General features: G+C 41.6%; 1 protein-coding gene across 4 annotated transcripts in view; it reads left to right on the top strand.

The window, feature by feature from the left end:
- The window catches only part of PLCE1 (phospholipase C epsilon 1), a 283791-nt gene that overhangs the window by 109031 nt on the left and 156765 nt on the right, over nt 1-17995 (top strand). For all 4 annotated transcript variants that reach the window (XM_080913304.1, XM_080913303.1, XM_080913305.1 and 1 more), the window contains exon 3: nt 16980-17268. In XM_080913304.1, coding sequence (XP_080769430.1) covers nt 16980-17268 — 289 coding nt within the window. The remainder of the gene's footprint in view (nt 1-16979; nt 17269-17995) is intronic.

Raw genomic sequence — 17995 nt, 5'->3', positions numbered from 1 at the left:
CACTGTGTGCCACCTGACTCACTCAGCCCAGGAACTCCTACCAAAGACTGGCTCTCTCTGCACTGACTTTGTTTGCTCCCTCCCTGCCTTTGGTATGCTGGCTGTGTCCAGTAACCACAGCCAGATGTCCCAGGCCAGCTAAAATCCAAAGAATATTTCATGAGTTCCAACTGTATGCAACCTAATACCCCGTATCACTGGATCAGCGAGGGCGTAAAAATGAGAAAGTCCTTGGCTTACCCACAAGTAGTTGATAGCACTGAGTTGGCTGTGTTTAAAATTCATCCTATAAAATCCTATAAAAGCACACCTGCATGCTCTCCACTATATCCTCTCAGGAAACATGACAATACATAATTGTCTAGGGTTCCCTTGAAGCAAAGAACAATAGTATTTTAATTTATTGCAAGAAATTCAAAGAATCTGGAAGCAAAGAAACTCTTAAGTCTGCTTTGTACACATTCGGGTTTCACAACATTATTTTTTATACCAAACACTGTCGCCTGAATCTTTCAACAAAAGACCTCTTTGTTTTGATAGCTAAGGAAAACCTTAAACTCACTAAGACAGCAGAGCCGTCTTTTAAAATTACAAAATGTAAGAGCTAAAATGCTGTATTTGGGGAATGCTAAGTTAGAAAAATATTTAAATTTTGTTAATTATTAAATACTTTCATTTTTAAAAAAGTTTCAGTCAATTTTAGGGCTTGTGGGGCATTTTCTTTGGACATATTAAGTCTATGGGGTCTTTGGAGGGTGGCCATATCTTTCTTATCTGATTACCTCATGAGGACAGATGATTTGAGAGACAACAACTTTCTCAGACTCTTTTGTCTTCTCAAGGTCAAGTATCTTACTTTTGACCTTTGGCCTCTCAGTCCTGAGCCCATGTGCTCTCACGCACCCTTGAACTGCAAACCTCTGTGGCAGATAGGGTAGAAGCATGCCTCAAAGGCACAGTCAGAGTCCTCACCAACCACACAGTCATAGTATTGTCTTACCCATCATATTAGTATATTGTTCCCCCAAATGGCTTGGAAACTCCTTGGAGATTTCTCTTTCCACTGCTGTCTTCTAAAGGTAGAAGAATGCCCATTGCTTTTCAAGTTTATACCTTCAACAAAGCAGGGGGTTGGGGACTGGGGGGAAGACCTATGTCCTACTTCACCCTGTGGGGTGTCTCTGGAAGTTTTAAAATCACCGTTAGTGCAAATGAGGTGATCTTTAGCTAGAGCGTGTAATAGGCACACTGCATTTTATACTTCCTTAGTGTGTGTGTGTGTGTGTAGAAAACATAAAAATATATAAAGAAACTGTCCAAAGAGCTCTTAGCTCCATTCCATCAGTCCCTCAACAGCAGAGCCTGTGTCTTGTGTGAGCTGATCTATACTCAGCCCTGTTCTGGAAGGTGAAATCTTCTGGCACAGGAGATAAAGTCTTCAGCTGTACTCACATGGGAATGTGTTTAGATAATATTTGCTAAAACCTGTAAACATACCTGGTTTCTGAAAAGAGAGAAATTGGGCACATAGTTCCATTCCTTGCTGAAGCTATTAACAACTGTTAGCTCCCGGGAGAGGAAAAGACAGTAAGAGTATAGCTCATGGAAGGTCAACTATGCACTAGTGAAAGGCCGTGCACCCAAGATTATCTGGGCGTCACAAACTGGCCTTGAAGGAAGGAAGGAAGAAAGAAAGGAAGAAAGGGAGGGAGGGAGGGAGGAAGGAGGGAAGAGAGAGAGAGAGAGAGAGAGAGAGAGAGAGAGAGAGAGAGAGAGAGACAGAGAGAGACAGAGAGAGACAGAGAGAGACAGAGAGACACAGAGAGAGACACAGAGAGAGACAGAGAGAGAGAGAAGAAGAAGAAGAAGAAGAAGAAGAAGAAGAAGAAGAAGAAGAAGAAGAAGAAGAAAAGAAAGAAAAAAGAAAGAAAGCATATGAAGTTGAATGGTTAGGAAAGGGGTCTGGATATGATCAAAGCATTCACAAAACACTCAGAACACTTTCTTTTCTTAAAGATTGAGCTCCTTTATAATAAAATATATTTTTTCTGATAAGAAGAAAGTATGAGAATCAGTGGTTTTGACTCAAACTGCATTCACTTGAAGGGCTCAGAAGGTTTCAACCATATGGAACTATTTTTCTTACACTGTTTTCTCTGGTTAGGACATTTCTGCCTCTCTTGGCTTCCCCTGGCATTGATATTACCTGCAAGTTGTGCTAACATATTTCATCTTAGAAGCAGCCTTCGTGGTTGGATAAGACTATCCTGCTTCTCACACACTGCAGAACATACCATGTATACACATTCTAGCCACTCATAACCTGCTTGCCTTCCCTCATGCTAAGTAATGTTCCTGAAGACCAAAAACAAACAAACAAACAAACAACCTAATGACCATTTTGTCAGTAGCTCCTGGCAAGTTATTAGGCACAAAATATGCATCCAGTAAATCATTTTTAAATGAGTGAGTGAAAAGAATCCAGTCAGGGAAGACATTATTGACCATAGATTTCTTCTTTATCTTCTTTATCTGTGTCTGTACTAGATATGGTCAGAGATTCCCCAGGAAAATCCTCTAGACAGGAACTCCAGTCTAGGGGTTCTCTTTGTACAAGACTCTAGGATATCCTCTAGAGTCACCTTTCTTCCTTTAAGCCTCTGAATAAAATGGATGGGTTGTGCTCTCTCTCTCTCTCTCTCTCTCTCTCTCTCTCTCTCTCTCTCTCTCTCTCTCTCTCTCTCCCTTCTTCCTCCCTTCCTCTCTCTCTTCACACACACACACACACACACACACACACACACACACACACACTATCTAAGCATTAATACTGTTATGACTCTAAGATACAGATAGAACTGGAGACACAGAATTTACAGCTAATCACCCTCTTTGAATCTTTACTTAGAATGATTAATAACCGTCTCCACTAAGGAGACAATCTACTTACCTGTTTCAACTAGATGGTGGCATTTAAGTGTCCAGTGTGGTCAGTGTCATACAAAGATTACATTCCCACCCCCCTCTTATTTTGCTAGCCATTTCTGATTGTCGAAACAATCCGTTCTAATACGTTCATTTCAACCTCAGGCAATCTTCAGGCAGAACAGGATTAAAGGCTCTGGAGGGACAAAGCAGACCACAGCACTGGCACTCAAAACCTAAAAACAGACCAACAGACTGGATGAAAAAAAATCCCCCAAATCAATCTACAAAACCAAGCCAGCTGACATTCTGCAAAGAGACCCCAGACATCAATTAGACAAAGACCGGCCTCTTCCATGAATAGTGCCAGGGAAATTGGACATTCATATGTATACAAATGGAACTTCCCTCCTTTCCATATGCAGAAATCAATATATATATGAAACTGGGGACCATGGAAATACTAGAAAAAAATAAAGGAGACACTGAAATATCCCTTACAGGCAAGGGGCTTTCAGATATAGATATATGGAATAATAAAGGCTGCATGGCAAAGTGAAATCAGCAGAAATAGGCTGGGGGAATGAATTTTTCAACCTATTGATCTAGCAAGGAATTAATATTTGAAGTACACAGGAAACCAAAAAGCCAATAACAAAATAATATTAGAATCTAATTGTGATGGGCAAATCACTAGAATACACTTTTTTCAAGGTTTCTTTTATCTATCTATCTATCTATCTATCTATCTATCTATTTATTTATTTATTTAATGTATATGAGTGCTCTATCTGAATGTATACTTGTATGTTAGAAAAGATCATCAGATCCCATTACAGATGGCTTTGAGCCACCATGTGTGGCTCATGGGAATCGAACTCAGAAACTTTGGAAAAAACCAGTGCTCTTAACTGCTGAGCCATCTCTCCCTACCCTAGAATAGACTGTCTAAAGAAAGAAAAATATTTGTTTTGACTCACAGTTTGAAAGTCCAGTGAGTCATGATGGGGAAAGCATGGCATCGTGGGGAAGATACGGTGTGATGGAGAATGTGCCATGGTGGAAATGAATTCCAGCAAGAGCATAAAGTTCCTGCTCAGGTCTTGGTGAAATAGGCAGAGTCAGGACGAGAAGCAAGATGAGGTTATAAATCTTTGACTCCTCCACCCCCACCCCACAGTGACCCATTTGCTCCAGCTGACCTGACCCTGTATCCCAAAGGCTCTACAGCCTCTCAATATAGCGTTACCTGCTGGAAACCAAGTGCTGTAAAATAGTGGGAATGTGTATTGGTATGGGCATACTGGAGTACAGTGTGGCAACTGCTTAAAATATTTAAGCTATATCTTTCATCTATCCCTACTTTTGGAAATATACTGTGATGGTTTATGTATGTTTGGCACAGGGAGTGGCACTATTAGAGGCAGTGGCCCTCTTGGGATAGGTGTGGCCTTGTTGGATTAGGTGTGTCCCTGTCGTGTTAAGACCCTCATCTTAGCTGCCTAGAAGCCAGTATTCTGCTAGCAGCCTTCAGATGAAGATGTAGAACTCTCAGCTCTGTCTGATGATGCCTGCCCTGCTCCTACCTTGCTGGTGATGGACTGAAGCTCTGAACCTGTAAGCCAGCCCCAATTAAATGTTGTCCTTTATGAGACTTGCCTTGGTCATGGTGTCTGTTCACAGCAGTAAACTCTAACCAAGACATATACCCAAAGGAAATTAACAGTACATCAAGGAGAAACCCACAAAAGTATGTTTACCAAGGTATTATCTACAAAACATATGATGATGAGCCCAAGGAAACATCCACTGATGGATCAGTGGATAAAGAAGCGTAATATGCATCGAGCAGCCATAATCAAGAATAAAATCCTGCCATTTGCAGCAAGGTGGGTTGACTAGGAAACAAGCTAGGAGGTGACAGGAAAACATCACATGTCTGTCCTCACCATAGACGTTGAACCCTGAAAGGAAACGAGAGTGAGGAAGAAAAGGCTAAAGAAGAAATTCAGCGGAGTTGGATAAATAGGTTCCAAAACACAGCTTGGAAGAAGAAATAGGCTCTTTGTGCCGAGGCAGAGTCAGAAGACTATTTGCAGTAACCTGTTGTGTACTTCGAGATGAACTAGGACAGAGGAGTTCCAAGACCCCAAACACCAGTAATAAGGAGATAGTCATGCTGGTTACCCTGATTTGATCCTTAAGTGCTGTGTACAAATAAGGGGTTATGTTTTGTGGCATCCCACATACGTGTAAAATTATGTTAATTTCAAGAGAAAAAAAATAAACTAAGTGTCACAAAAAAAAAACAAAAAACAAAAAACAAAACAAACAAACAAACAAACAACAAAAAAAAAAAAAAACCAGTGGAAGAGAGAAATGGGGTGTTGGTCCCAAAGCAATGACGCTGGTAGAGGAGCTCTCAGGACTGTGAAGACAGCTGGCTCTTTCCAGCTGGCCAAGGGAGGAGAACGTGAAATTGGTCAAGGGCAGCAAAGGCTCTGTCCATGAAAGGAGTAACACGGAAAGTACACACAGCCCGGTCCTATGATCGGCTTTGATTTCTTCTTTCTGTTCAGAACCTGAAGCATTTCCGAGCAGTGAGATGTCCAGAACTTTCTGTCCCTCAGAGCATCCCATGTTCACAGCTGAGCGAGAATGAGACTCTGGACTTTGAGCCCGGGAACGGGGCTGCAGCATTTGTGAAACCCTGTTTTTATCTTACAGCGGCTTTGTCCTCATGTGTTTCACTAGATGACCCACTGCTCCTCAGAGCTACAAGAAGCCTGGGGGGTCAAAACTTTAAATCCCTTCTGTAGGCCTAATTCACTGCCTGCCATCACAAACCTAACAACATAATCCATTTGTCCTAATTTGATTTTTTTCCCTCTTGTCCAGAGGCTTCCTTGGCAGCTAGATTTTCTCATTATGACATGATTCATCCGTGTGGTAATTCCCATTAGAATAAGTATCTCAGGCATGATTCATCTCAGAGGATATTATACTGGAAGTTTCCTTTATACTGGACCATCACATTTACAGCCGTGAGTAACATCATTCGGCAAGAGATGCTCCCCCCCCCAGCCGACACTTCTTAGTTTTACCCCATGCTTGATTTAAACGCTGGAGCTTTGAAGCATGAGAAACAAATAGGATTTCAGCAGCATCCCCTGGCAAGGATCATCTGAGGAGCACAGTCAGAGATGAAAGAAAATACAAGAGTCTCCTTCAAGTCTATGGCTATAGACCTGAAATGCTGGTAGCAGTCAGAACTCTGTGGAGAGCTGGTTAAACACAGATTGCTGTGTTTTGGTTCCAGATCGTTTTTTAATTTTTTAAAAAATATGGTATGTGAATTAATTGACTGATTGATAACTTCATGCATTCAATGTATTTTGATTAAATTCACACTCACACCCCTACACACAGTTCTCTTCCTCTCTCCAGATTCACCTCCCATCTGCTCAACCCTTCCAAATTTATATCATCTTTTTGTTTTTTTCATTTTTTGATTTGTGCTGCACACACACACACACACACACACACACACACACACACACGGGTGTGAGGAACATTCACTGTAATGTGGTCAGCCTACTGGTAGCCACAACCTTAGAGAAATCAGACTCTCCCAGCTATCAACTATTAACTCCCATACCGGGGAGGGGATTCAGGAGTCTGCGCATCCTCATAGGAATGGTGTCTGACTTGATCATGTGCAGGTCTTATGTACCACAGTGGATGTAGAGCTCATGAGTGCAGGTCCCAAAGACACTGTTTCCCAATCTTTGGCTCTTCTGAGATGGTCCCCGACCACTGCAGGGATGAGGTTGTACAGATGTCCCATTTGTGGCTGAGCACTGTGTTGATACTTATTTCCTTCCTTTTTGTGAGTTTCGGCATTAACTGCTATCCACAGCACTCATCTATACCTAATGAGATAGGAATTTAGAGGGCAGTTTGATACTGTGTTCATTTAAAACAAATAATAGTGCATTCACCTGTGAGGTCTAGTAGATCGTCCATTGTGTGTTCTTCACCAGATTTACACTACCCGGCATGTGTTTTCTCCTGTGGAAGGGATCTCAGGTCTTTGATTCAGCACATCTGGGACAGCATTCTAACAAGTTCCCAGGTGACATTGCCCCTGACGGTCTGTTTCCCTTATTTTGGGTATATAAGGCTATATAAGGCTACAATTATTTCTCCATTGTACCCTTGTTCTCTTGTTTCCTGTGTGATCCTGTGCTGGGAGCAGGGGGTTCAATCAGAAATGGTGCCAACATCATGGTAAAGGAGCAACTAGTGACTTCTGTGGTCATAGGAAGTACCAGTATAAGGTTTCGCTTTGAGTGTGGTTGAAGCACTAGGAAGAAAATGCTTATGTCTTGCTGATGATCAGACAAAGGAAGCAGTGTAGACTGGAAGAAGTTGTGGGGAATGGTATTTGTTGCTGTGAAATTCCCAGATCATCACCAGTGGGACATCCTCTTGTATTCTTAGATGCTTCCCACGGTAATGAAGCCTCGGCTTGCTTCCTGTAGGAGTTGATGCTACAACTCCAGTTAACTGGCATGGTGCTTTGCAAAGCTTTTATTTTTGGCTCTTTGGAATTGTGTTTGGTCAGTGCCTTGTGCTTGGTCTCAATACTCTCAGGAGAATGGAATTCTCCACACAGACTCTGGAATGGAATGTGGAATCAGGAACAGAGGAAACTCAGACTGCAGCCAAAATGTGGCTCCCCATCCTTTTCATTAGGTCTGAAGCCACTGTTGTCACCACTCCTCCTGTTTGTCTTCACCCCTAGGCAATTTGGTAGTTCTAAATCAACCTTTGAGAATTTTCTAGAACCTTCTAGAACATTGCTTTTAGGTTCCAGCCATTAAAAGAGGCAAATAAAAGGGTATTCCTAATCAATACATGATATACATTTTTATTATATTCTAGAAGGAAGATCCCTACCTTGTTATTTACCTATTAACTTATGGTTAACAGAGTTCAAATAACTTTGGTTATTTGTTTTTATAACCCAGGATACTCTAAAAAGCACTATTTTAGGTGAGGACAAGGGTGCTGTTAGAAGTAGATGCAGTCACGGCTCATGTGATCACTGGCATTGAGAAGCACTGATAAGAAGGAAGGGAGCACAAGAATCAACCTGGTTTGAAAGGAATGCTCATCAAAATAGGCAAAATTGCCCTGGAGAGATGACTCAATGGTTAAAAGTGCTGGCTGCTCCTCCAGGGACCCGGGTTTGATTTCCAGCACTCACACAGTGGATCACCATCTATCTGTAACTCCAGTTCCAGAGATTCCAATGACCTCTCTGGACATCTGCAGGTTCTGCATCTGTGAGGTACACAGGCAAATGAACACCTATACATATAAAACCAATCACTCTTTTTTACCACAAATTAAATCAGTATTGAGACCAATTAATACTCTCCTTCCCAGCTTAGGAAAGTGAGTATAAGTCTGAGAATAGAAACTCTTGAAGGACTTTGGTGACAGTCTGGGCTACCCTTCTTGTGTCAACAGAAAGCATATTGGGTCAGGTGTGACACCACAAACTTTTAATCAAGCACTGGGGATTCAGAGGCAGGTGGAGCTCTGCGGGTTCTGGTCTACACAGCAAGTTTCAAGTCAGCAAGGTCTGCCTAGTGAGACCCTGTCTTGAGAGTGGGAGAGATGGGGAGTAAATTGTCTCTAGGATGGTCGTTTTCTGAATAACTGATCTCAGTCATTCATTATAATGTCTATAAGTCTAAAAATGTTCATTGGATTAGCTTGACTTAGGAAAGGCAATTTATAAATCTATATGTCTATATGCCGAGTTTAATGAGGCCTTTGATCCTTCCAAATGATCATTTGTGAAAATTTATAATTAAAAAATAGATAAGATTAGCATTCTAAACCAATCAATGAACATATGATAGTGGAACAGTCCTTAAAACTGTGAATGAATTTTTCAGGACTGTTGTTAGTAACAATGACAGCCTTATTTGGCAATAGCTGTTCTGAACACTTTTCATGAGGATATGATATAATTTAGTTTTGATTTTTACTAATGTTCACCAAGTACAGTTGATAGTACCATGTCATCCATGACTCAAATGAACCAATGGATCCATGATTCCAAAAATTGAAAGATTCTCAAGAAGTTTGTGTTGAAAATGTGTTAGAGACTCATTCATTAACAGGAGGTGTTTGTTGAGATACTATAGTGCCAATCACTGCTCTGGACATACAGCAGGGAAAAGCAAAATCCCCATGAGCTGAGTTTCTAGGAGTGAAGAGAGGGGGTCTCATAGAGGCCTGTTTCTCTCTTGCCATCTCTTACTTTTCCATTCATAGTGAACTGCCCAGTGATTCAGTTTGGTAATTAGTGGCACTGTCCTAAAGTCACAGGATCCTAACACCAAATCTTAACCATGTGCACCTTATTTCTAAATGGTGGTCTGGCAGGACCTTTGAAAATATCTGTCCTGAGCCCACATAGAATTATGACTCAGTGCTCAGTGTCGGCTCATCCTGTGCACACCAGCAATGTTGAGGCAATGGCCAGCATTGCGCAGTCAGCGGACCTCCTAAGTGTAGGTGTCCTTTCTATTGGAAGGTGTCTGAAGGTGTGTTGGCAGACCCTAAAACATCATTTTCTACAACTGTGATTCAGAAACACAGTTTTGGGAACAAAACTGTTCAGATGGCTTCTTTTGGCCATCTGAAGTGAAAACAGAGTTCCTTTTCTCTATATAAAGAAACAAGCTATCTTCCTGAGTTGGTCTCTTACTCTCCTAATGTGGTGTATGTGAGGGCGCATCATGCCCCTTAGGGTCTCCAGTCCTTGGCTGTGTTTCTGTCTGCACCATGATGCAGTCTTTACCTTCAATTCACTTGTTTTATTCTTTTCTGGATCTGGACTCCATGTCCTTGGTTTCTTCACGGCATCCCTTTTGGCAAGCATTGCATTGATAAAGTCACCCGGCAAGTGACTTTAAAATAATGAGGTCATTTTGTTCCACCCTATCCCCCACTCTCTTTTTGTAATGGGATGAGTGTAATTCTGTAGAAAGCACCATTAAGTGGCTGAAGAGCACTTAATATAGCATTGATCTTACTATATAAATCTTAAATCTCTAAAAACTTAACAAGGGGTAAATGTAGACTCTTGGGTTAGTTTCCTATTTTGTATTGTTTTTACTTACAGAAATGTAAGCAAGGCCTACCAGGTCAATCCAAACACATCTTGAGTCTATAGAATACTATTCTTTTGTTTTGTTTGCCTACATGCTAGGCAATTCTACTGTGAACTCTAGACCCAACCCAGTCTACAATTTACAAAAATATATATATATAATTTTGGTGCTGAGCATGGTGACACATGCCTTTAATCATAGTAGTTGGGAGACAGAGACAGATGGATCTTTGTGAGTTTGAGGTCAGTCTGGTCTACATAGAGAGTTAAATGTGTGTGTGTGTGTGTGTGTGTGTGTGTGTGTGTGTGCTTATACGTGTGCATATGTTCACATTTGTGAGTGTAAGCTCATACACGCAATAGTGTGTGAGTGTGGAGGTGAGAGGACAACCTTGGTGTTAGTTCTTGTTCTGCACTTTGTTTAATATGGACAAGTGTCTTTTGATGTCTGTCATTGTGTTCACCAGGCTAGCTGGCCTGTGGGCTTCAAAGAGTTTCCTGTCTCTGCCTCCAGTACTGTGATGACATGCATCTATCTTTATGTGGGTTCTTTGAATTTGAACTCAGACCACCATGCTTGTTAGTTGCCAAGTTTTAATTAATTTCGTTGGTTCTCTTGCTTACTGTCGTCTTCCCTGGTGACATGGCACTTCTTTATGGTTTGCCAGTAGTTTGTATAGGCACATCTCATGTGCTCAGTAAATACAGATGATTGGTTAAGCAATTGAAGGAGAGAAGGAACACATGGCTATTTAGTAAGCTTCTTGATGGTTATACTGTGACATGTTTATTTTATCTCAAAAATAATATTGACCCATGTAGGGCAGTAGTCTGTCTTCTTTTCAGCACATTCTCTTACCACATTAATCAAGCAGGATAAAGTTTATGTGCTTTTTCACGTTGTGACCTCAAAACTATAAATCTCCATATGAAGGAAACACGTTTGGTCATCCATTAGTCACACCGTGACTATTTTAGCGTAAGAAGGAAAGGCATGCCCAACAACAGCAGTGTTAGTACCACCAAGACCTCTTGCCAAATAACAATGGAATCTTGAATCCCACAATTGAACTGTGTGGCGGTTCGTGGGGCAAGAGATAAAGGCAGGTCAAGGAGTGGGATAAAACATGACTCTTAGGCTTGCCTTGGGCATTGATGAGCTGTATGAGGTTAGCTATGTTTCTCATCTGTAAAATAAACTCAATCTAAATAAGTTACCATAGGGGGCCAACACAGATGTGCCCAACACCTCACCTGATGCCTGCCGTAGTGTCTGTTCACAGCAGCCGTATACTTGCTCCATGACTGTGGGAATTATCTGGCTGTTTTCCTAGTCTAGGTCTACCAGCATCTACGTGGCTGTCCTGTGCATCGGTGGCAGCAACAGAACTGGAAGTGGAGGACCTGGGAACAGGGATGGTTTCACTACGAGGCTGGATCTCGGCTGTACATCAGCTGGGACGAGGAGCAAGTGAGCTAGGGTCCCCCTTGCTGTCTGGCTAACCAAGGCTTCTTCACATGGACGTTGTTGCAAAGCCTGAAGCAACAAGCAAGAGCAAACCCCATGACAAAAACATTTTTGTAAGGTTCTGCTTGAGTGAGTTCACACCAGGGAAGCAAATGGCAAGGTAAGCCAAGGTTAGGAAGGAGAGAATGCATGGCAAGCTTTATAGCCCCCAAAGTCAGCACGGTCACCACTGCCCTGTCACCACTGGCTAAGGGCCAGATGCCGTTTTAATGTGTTATCTTTATCAGAGACTGTAATTCTCGTTTCAGCTTTATGAGGCAGGTATGTTCAGGTCCATACACTGCAGAGAAAAGAACAGTGCTTCAGAATGCCCAGCAATGGCGTATCCAAAGAAAACCACACAGCTGGGAAGCAGGGCAGGGAGTTAGGAGTCAAAGCAATGCCCCAGAGCCTTAGTAAGTAATAAAGACTGTTTCATAACCCCTTCCTTTTTGTAACGGAGTGATCTGGTAAGATATGCTGACTTGGATTAGCATAATCCCATGATTATTACCATGTCTACTGCCGCTCGGTCCATAGCTCAGCATTTTTCTTGATAAACATTTTGAATTCGTTTCTTGAATATTGGTATGACTGAGGTTCGTTACCTCAGATTCTCTCTCTGGGCTTTGGGGGTGAGGGTGATAGAGATGGTGGCAGGCTAGGTGTTCATTCTGAGAGCTCTTTACTTTCTAGTTAAGTTAATAAACTTTCTAGTTTATTCTATTTTATTTTTTAAATTAAATATAATTACATCATTCTCCCCTTCAACATCTTACATGTACTACTACTGCCTTTCTCCCTCCCTTTCTCTCTCTCTCTCTCTCTCTCTCTCTCTCTCTGTCTGTCTGTGTGTGTGTGTGTGTGTGTGTGTGTGTGTTTCTGTAAGAGAGTCTGTGTGTATGTACACATACATACAAACATAACTATATAATCACAACCTGCTGAGTTCACTTTGTGTCATTTGTATGTATCATGTATTTGATCCCAGGGATGACTACTTGGGATAACTACTTGGGATAACTGGGATGGCTTCTTGGGATGACTGGGATTACTACTTGGGATGACTACTTGGGATGACTACTTGAGATGACTACTTGGAATGGCTACTTGGGATGATTACTTGGTATAACTACTTGGGATGACTACTTGAGATGACTACTTGGGATGACCAGTTAAGGGTTTCATCCCCCGGGAAGACTAATTCTTCTGCTCACAGCGTTTCTTGATGCCTGTAGTTCTCTGACTAGGTGCTCAAGATTTTTCACTTGCACTTTAGCCTGCCTATTGCTGTTGCCCTTGTTCAGGTCGTGCTTAGGTAGACATATTATTGAGATATCATGGTTGAAGCTTCGTTGTGATTTCTAGAAGAAAACAATCTCGAAGAACCACAGATTCCTGGTTCTCCAGCTTTTTAAAAAAGTCTTTCCATTTTCTTTTCTAAGATGTATCCTGAGCTCTTGGTATAGGACTTGTGTTATAGATGTATCTATTAGGGCTAAACACCCCATGATCAATTATTTTTTGACCAGTTGTGTTTTTCTATAATGATCTCCATCTGTTGCAAAGAGAAGCTTCTTTGATGAGGGATGAGAGCTACACTTACTTGTGGGTCTAATGGTAAGTACTTAGGATACATTTAGGATGTGCTGGTTTAATAGAGAGGCAACAATAGGTTCTTAGATCCATGACCTCACTAGCCCCAGGTAGTTAGCTAATTTTCTAGTACCAGAAATGATTTTTCTCTTGTTGAGTAAGCCTGAAGTCTAATTAGAGAGCCGTTGGTTACTGCCAAAATATATGCCACTACTGTGTATCCTTAGGGATATTTTGCCATGCTAGCCATTGTTAGATCATGGACTTCACAGCAAGATAAGACTATTGGTTGCTTCCCTCCCTTGGAAGCTTGCATAACATGGAGTGAAACCATTTAAGAGTACAAACTGACTTTCTCCCGATATACTCAGCAATTAATACAGGAAGAACACAGATTGGACATACTGGAGAGGCTGGCTCCATGCATAGTTACTGTATAAATCTACACTCTCTCTATAAATCACCGAGGGAAGGGGCCACAGCATATATACCACCAATAACCAAATATTGGACAAGTATAACTAAAGAGCGGTAGACTGGTGCCAACCTGTAAAACATTTTGCACCATATGACAGTAGAGAAGTCCTGCCATGTAATGGTTTGTGTGACACTTAGTGCTATTAGGCTACCCAGATTTGAGGGAATGCTGAAGTTTCACATGTGCATACAAACTTCACTGATACTGAAATACTGTTGAATGGAGCCAATCTGACATTTCAATCTGGTTCAAGGCTATCATTTTGTGACCTTCCTATATTAGGTACTTATTGGCACTTTCCTTTTTATAACTTTCCAGAAGGCATGGTAAAAGAAAACCAGGTGGACATGGAAAAGTGGGGTAGTGGAAAAAGAACCTCAAAAGTGTTGTGGGAATGGGAGAGTCTGCCAGAGATTCCACTGGGATTGAGGAACTGGAAATAAGAAAAGTCTACTAAATTTGAACAAATTATATTGTACGAAGCTTCACCTGTAGGCTAAGTGTTCTTTAGAAAACAATTATTGGTCAAATAGCATGGGAAACACTCAAACCTGCAGTTTAGCAAAACAAGATAAATTTCTTTACATCTGTGGTGGTTGTTAATATTCTGTTGTATAGATTATATCTCCAGAGGAGGAGCTATTCTCTATGTTCATGTTTCTGTGATCAAGAAGTCTGCATGTCATGTCATTCCTTCTCAATTCTAAGGGTTTGAGAAAGGCACTTTGAAAAAGCTGGAGTAAAGATTGAATGGGCTGGCCATTAGGTATCTATGAAAGTATTATAATGGATACATAGTTCATAAAGCAATGACTGTGGGCACAGTAAGCCTGTGGGGCAGCTTGGCATGAAAAGGAAGTAGGCAACCTATTAGTAACTGGGAACTGTCTGTTCATCTTTTTAAACAAAGCTGTTTTAGCCTCATTCCTCTTCTGAGAACAAACAAATACCAAGTGTCAGGGGGTTGCAGCCTCTGAAGGGTTGGAACTCTGTGTGTAACAGTTAAGGTTCTTTGTTATTAGGCTGTCCGGTCTCCCTCATTGCACAGTTAACACACTCTGGCTCTGCTCTGCACACTCTGTTCTATTTGATATCGACGGGACTAAGTCTGCATTTTCCAGCCTCGTTGCTTGGGTCCTCTCCCGAATTAAATTCCATATTCATTGCAGTCAGAGTCACAACTGCTTTCCAAGTCTCAACGCAAGGCCTGCTTTCACTATGGAGCCTTTCTTAGTCCTCAAAAGGGATTCCTGTCCTTGAACATCTGGATTGTAGGCAGGACAGGATGACAGTGGAGATTTCCTTCCTTCTTTAAGGACATCGATGTCTAGGAAAAGACACATTGAGAAGATAGACATGATCTGAGCTCTACATTTTCCCAGATAGGGTTAGGATGACATTGTGTAGCTACACATAAAACACAGCAATAACTGAATCATGCTGAATAACATGGACCTGCTCTCTGTTAACAACCTCTCATCCCTTGAGGAGGGGGAGTACATTCTCTCCTAGAGTTACCCGATTGTAATGGGTACTATTTTTTTTAACACAAAGTCAGATATGCCATAGGAGTTTCCTTAGTGAATCCCACAATGTCCCTACGAACTGGGTATCATTGGCCTCACTTTATAGAGAAGGATCCTGGCTCAAAACCTTCAAGCCACTTACTCGTGTTGTGTTCATGATCAGTTCTCTGGCCAAAAAAAGCAGAACCAAGTACCTATCCTCATGTCTCACCTTGGAATCTGGATGCAATCCCAATACACCATTCACCTGGACACACTGGTCTCCAAAACCCTAATGATGGAGAGTAAAGCTGAGAGTTTTCTTTTTAACTCTAAGTGACAGGGATGTGTCAGCATGCAGAGAAAATCAGAGTAGAAGTCTATGTTCAGTTTGAATGCTGTGGGGGTTTGGTTTTATATCCGGGATTCATAAGGCTTCTTTTTTTTTTTTTTTAAAAAGAATTATTTATTTTATTTTATATGAATACACTGTCCATTACAGATAGTTGTGAGCCACCATGTGGTTGCTGGGAATTGAACTCAGGACCTCTGGAAGAGCACTCAGTGATCTTCACCACTGAGCCATCTCTCCAGCCCTCATAAGGCTTATTAAGGGCCATAGTTAAAGGTAAAATTTGAAGTGTACAGCACCATAAAGGTGGATCCATTGCCACAAGTGCATTGCAGGTCTGTGATCTCTGTAAGATGAGAAACTGTCAGGTTTCCACAAACCTGACACAGCAATTTTGACTAAAGCAAAAGGAGCTGTTCAAGGTGTCATGGTGAATTCGCAGTCAGGTAGCATCCCATCCTTCCTTCTTTACAAAGGTACAGGTGTCCCTCGGTGTAACATTTTTCCCATGCTATTCACACACTATCTCAAAGACACTAAAAAACCCCAGGACATCTCAGACGAACCGACATCCCCTCAAAGTATTGTTGAACTTCATAATAGCTAAGCCTCTTCTTCAGAGCAATGTGGAAACACTACAGTGTATGTTTCACCCTTCGTGTTTGCTCATATTTTCCAACACAGTGAATCACACGGAGCAGTGTCTGTATTCATGCATGTTGAATGACTCTATTCAAATAGGCAGAAGACATGGATGGGTGTCTGTTCTAATCAGATCATACTTGGTGAATACAAATGATCAAGGGAGGAGGACTCACGAAAATGACAGAGCAGGAATGCTGGGCAGGGACTAACTCTTTACATGTGGGAAAAGAGGGAAGAAGAAGAGAATAAAATCGTTCAGAGACTCCAGTGCTACCTGAGAGACAGGAAGAGTATAGTCATAAGGGAATTCCCTCCCCGTGACCCTTTTATCATGCCTAATTTTGTTCATGGAACAAGAATTACCTATGGAGGTTAGATAGAAGAAAGAATGGAAGCAGGCAGACTAGGTCAGTCCTGCAGGAGAGCCTAAAAGGATGAGAGAAAGGTTTGTTCATGTGGCTCTACAGGAGAGCAAAGCTCTCCTGTGGAGGAGGAGAAATTTGAGCTGAATGTATTTTTGGTTGGAGCAACTCTAAGTGCTCTGTTTGATAGCAGAGTTGTTTGAATGGCCTATTTAATAACTACACAGAGCTTTTCCAAATAAATGGCGTCTGTAAAATGTCCAGGTTAATGCATGAGTGCAGAACTCAAAGGTGTTTGTGCTCAGACCGACTGAGCCTTCTCTCTTAATAAGTCATCTTGGCATTTTGTCAACAAGTTAATTTGCTTTTCTAAGAAACTAGATTAATACTTCCTGTGCTTTGTGCTATTCACAGATCTACAGTGCCCTGAGAAGAGGGGAAGAGACAGAAGACACGGTTGGGCCTCTTCTCTATTGCTCCACACAGCTCCCGACCTCGGAGACAGCCCATGGAAGAATTGGAGACGGTCCCTGCTTAAAGCAATGTGTACGCGTCACTGAGTGTGAGTACCGTGCCACCCTCCAAAGGACGTCCATAGCTCAGTACGTCACCGGCTCTCTCCTGGAGGCAACCACGTCTTTAGGAGCAAGAAGCAGCCTTCTCAGTTCCTTTGGAGGATCCACTGGGCGAATCATGCTGAAAGGTAATGTCTGGAATTTCATTTTCAAGTTTTTATGTTTGCCCGTACAGAACAGTCTAGGATAATGACCCAATATGCATCTGCTGATGGAAAATTATCAGAAACTCTAAGAAGATAAAGCAAAAGTTGCTGTTTTGAGTAAACAAAAAAGTTAAATCCCTTAAGCAAAAGAACAAGTATTAATATTTTAAAGTTCTTTTTTTTTTCTTCAAAAAACAGTAGATGGCTAAAATTCTACCTTTGATTTATTTATTTTGGTTTTTACGTTTTTTTATTTTGCATGTGACGGTGGGTAGCTGAGTGCATGTGTGTTACAGTTGCATGTCTGGTGGTCAGAGAACAACCTTTATACATTTGTTTTATCTTTCCATCATCTGGGTTCCAGTGACTGGACTCAGGTGTTCGAGCTTCGTGGCAAGCTCCTTTCCCAGTGAGCATCTCACTGATCTTTAAAACTTATACACACACACATACACACAAACCACATATTCACACACTCACAGACACACACACACACACACACACACACACACACACACACACACACACACACGAATGCATGCATACACGGTGCATGTGCACATGCAGGTGGTAGTGTTTCTCCTAACAATCATTCACGAAAGATGTCAATTAGTCCCACAAGGTGCTGGCAAGTAACTCTGATCATATGATTGCACTGAAAACCAGCAGTGCTTGGGAACAGAGTGAAACCTAAACATTCCTCACATAG

Source organism: Micromys minutus (genome assembly GCF_963924665.1).
Source record: "Micromys minutus genome assembly, chromosome: 2".
In the NCBI taxonomy this organism is placed as follows: Eukaryota; Metazoa; Chordata; class Mammalia; order Rodentia; family Muridae; genus Micromys; species Micromys minutus.
This window is presented reverse-complemented; position numbering and strand designations above follow the sequence as displayed.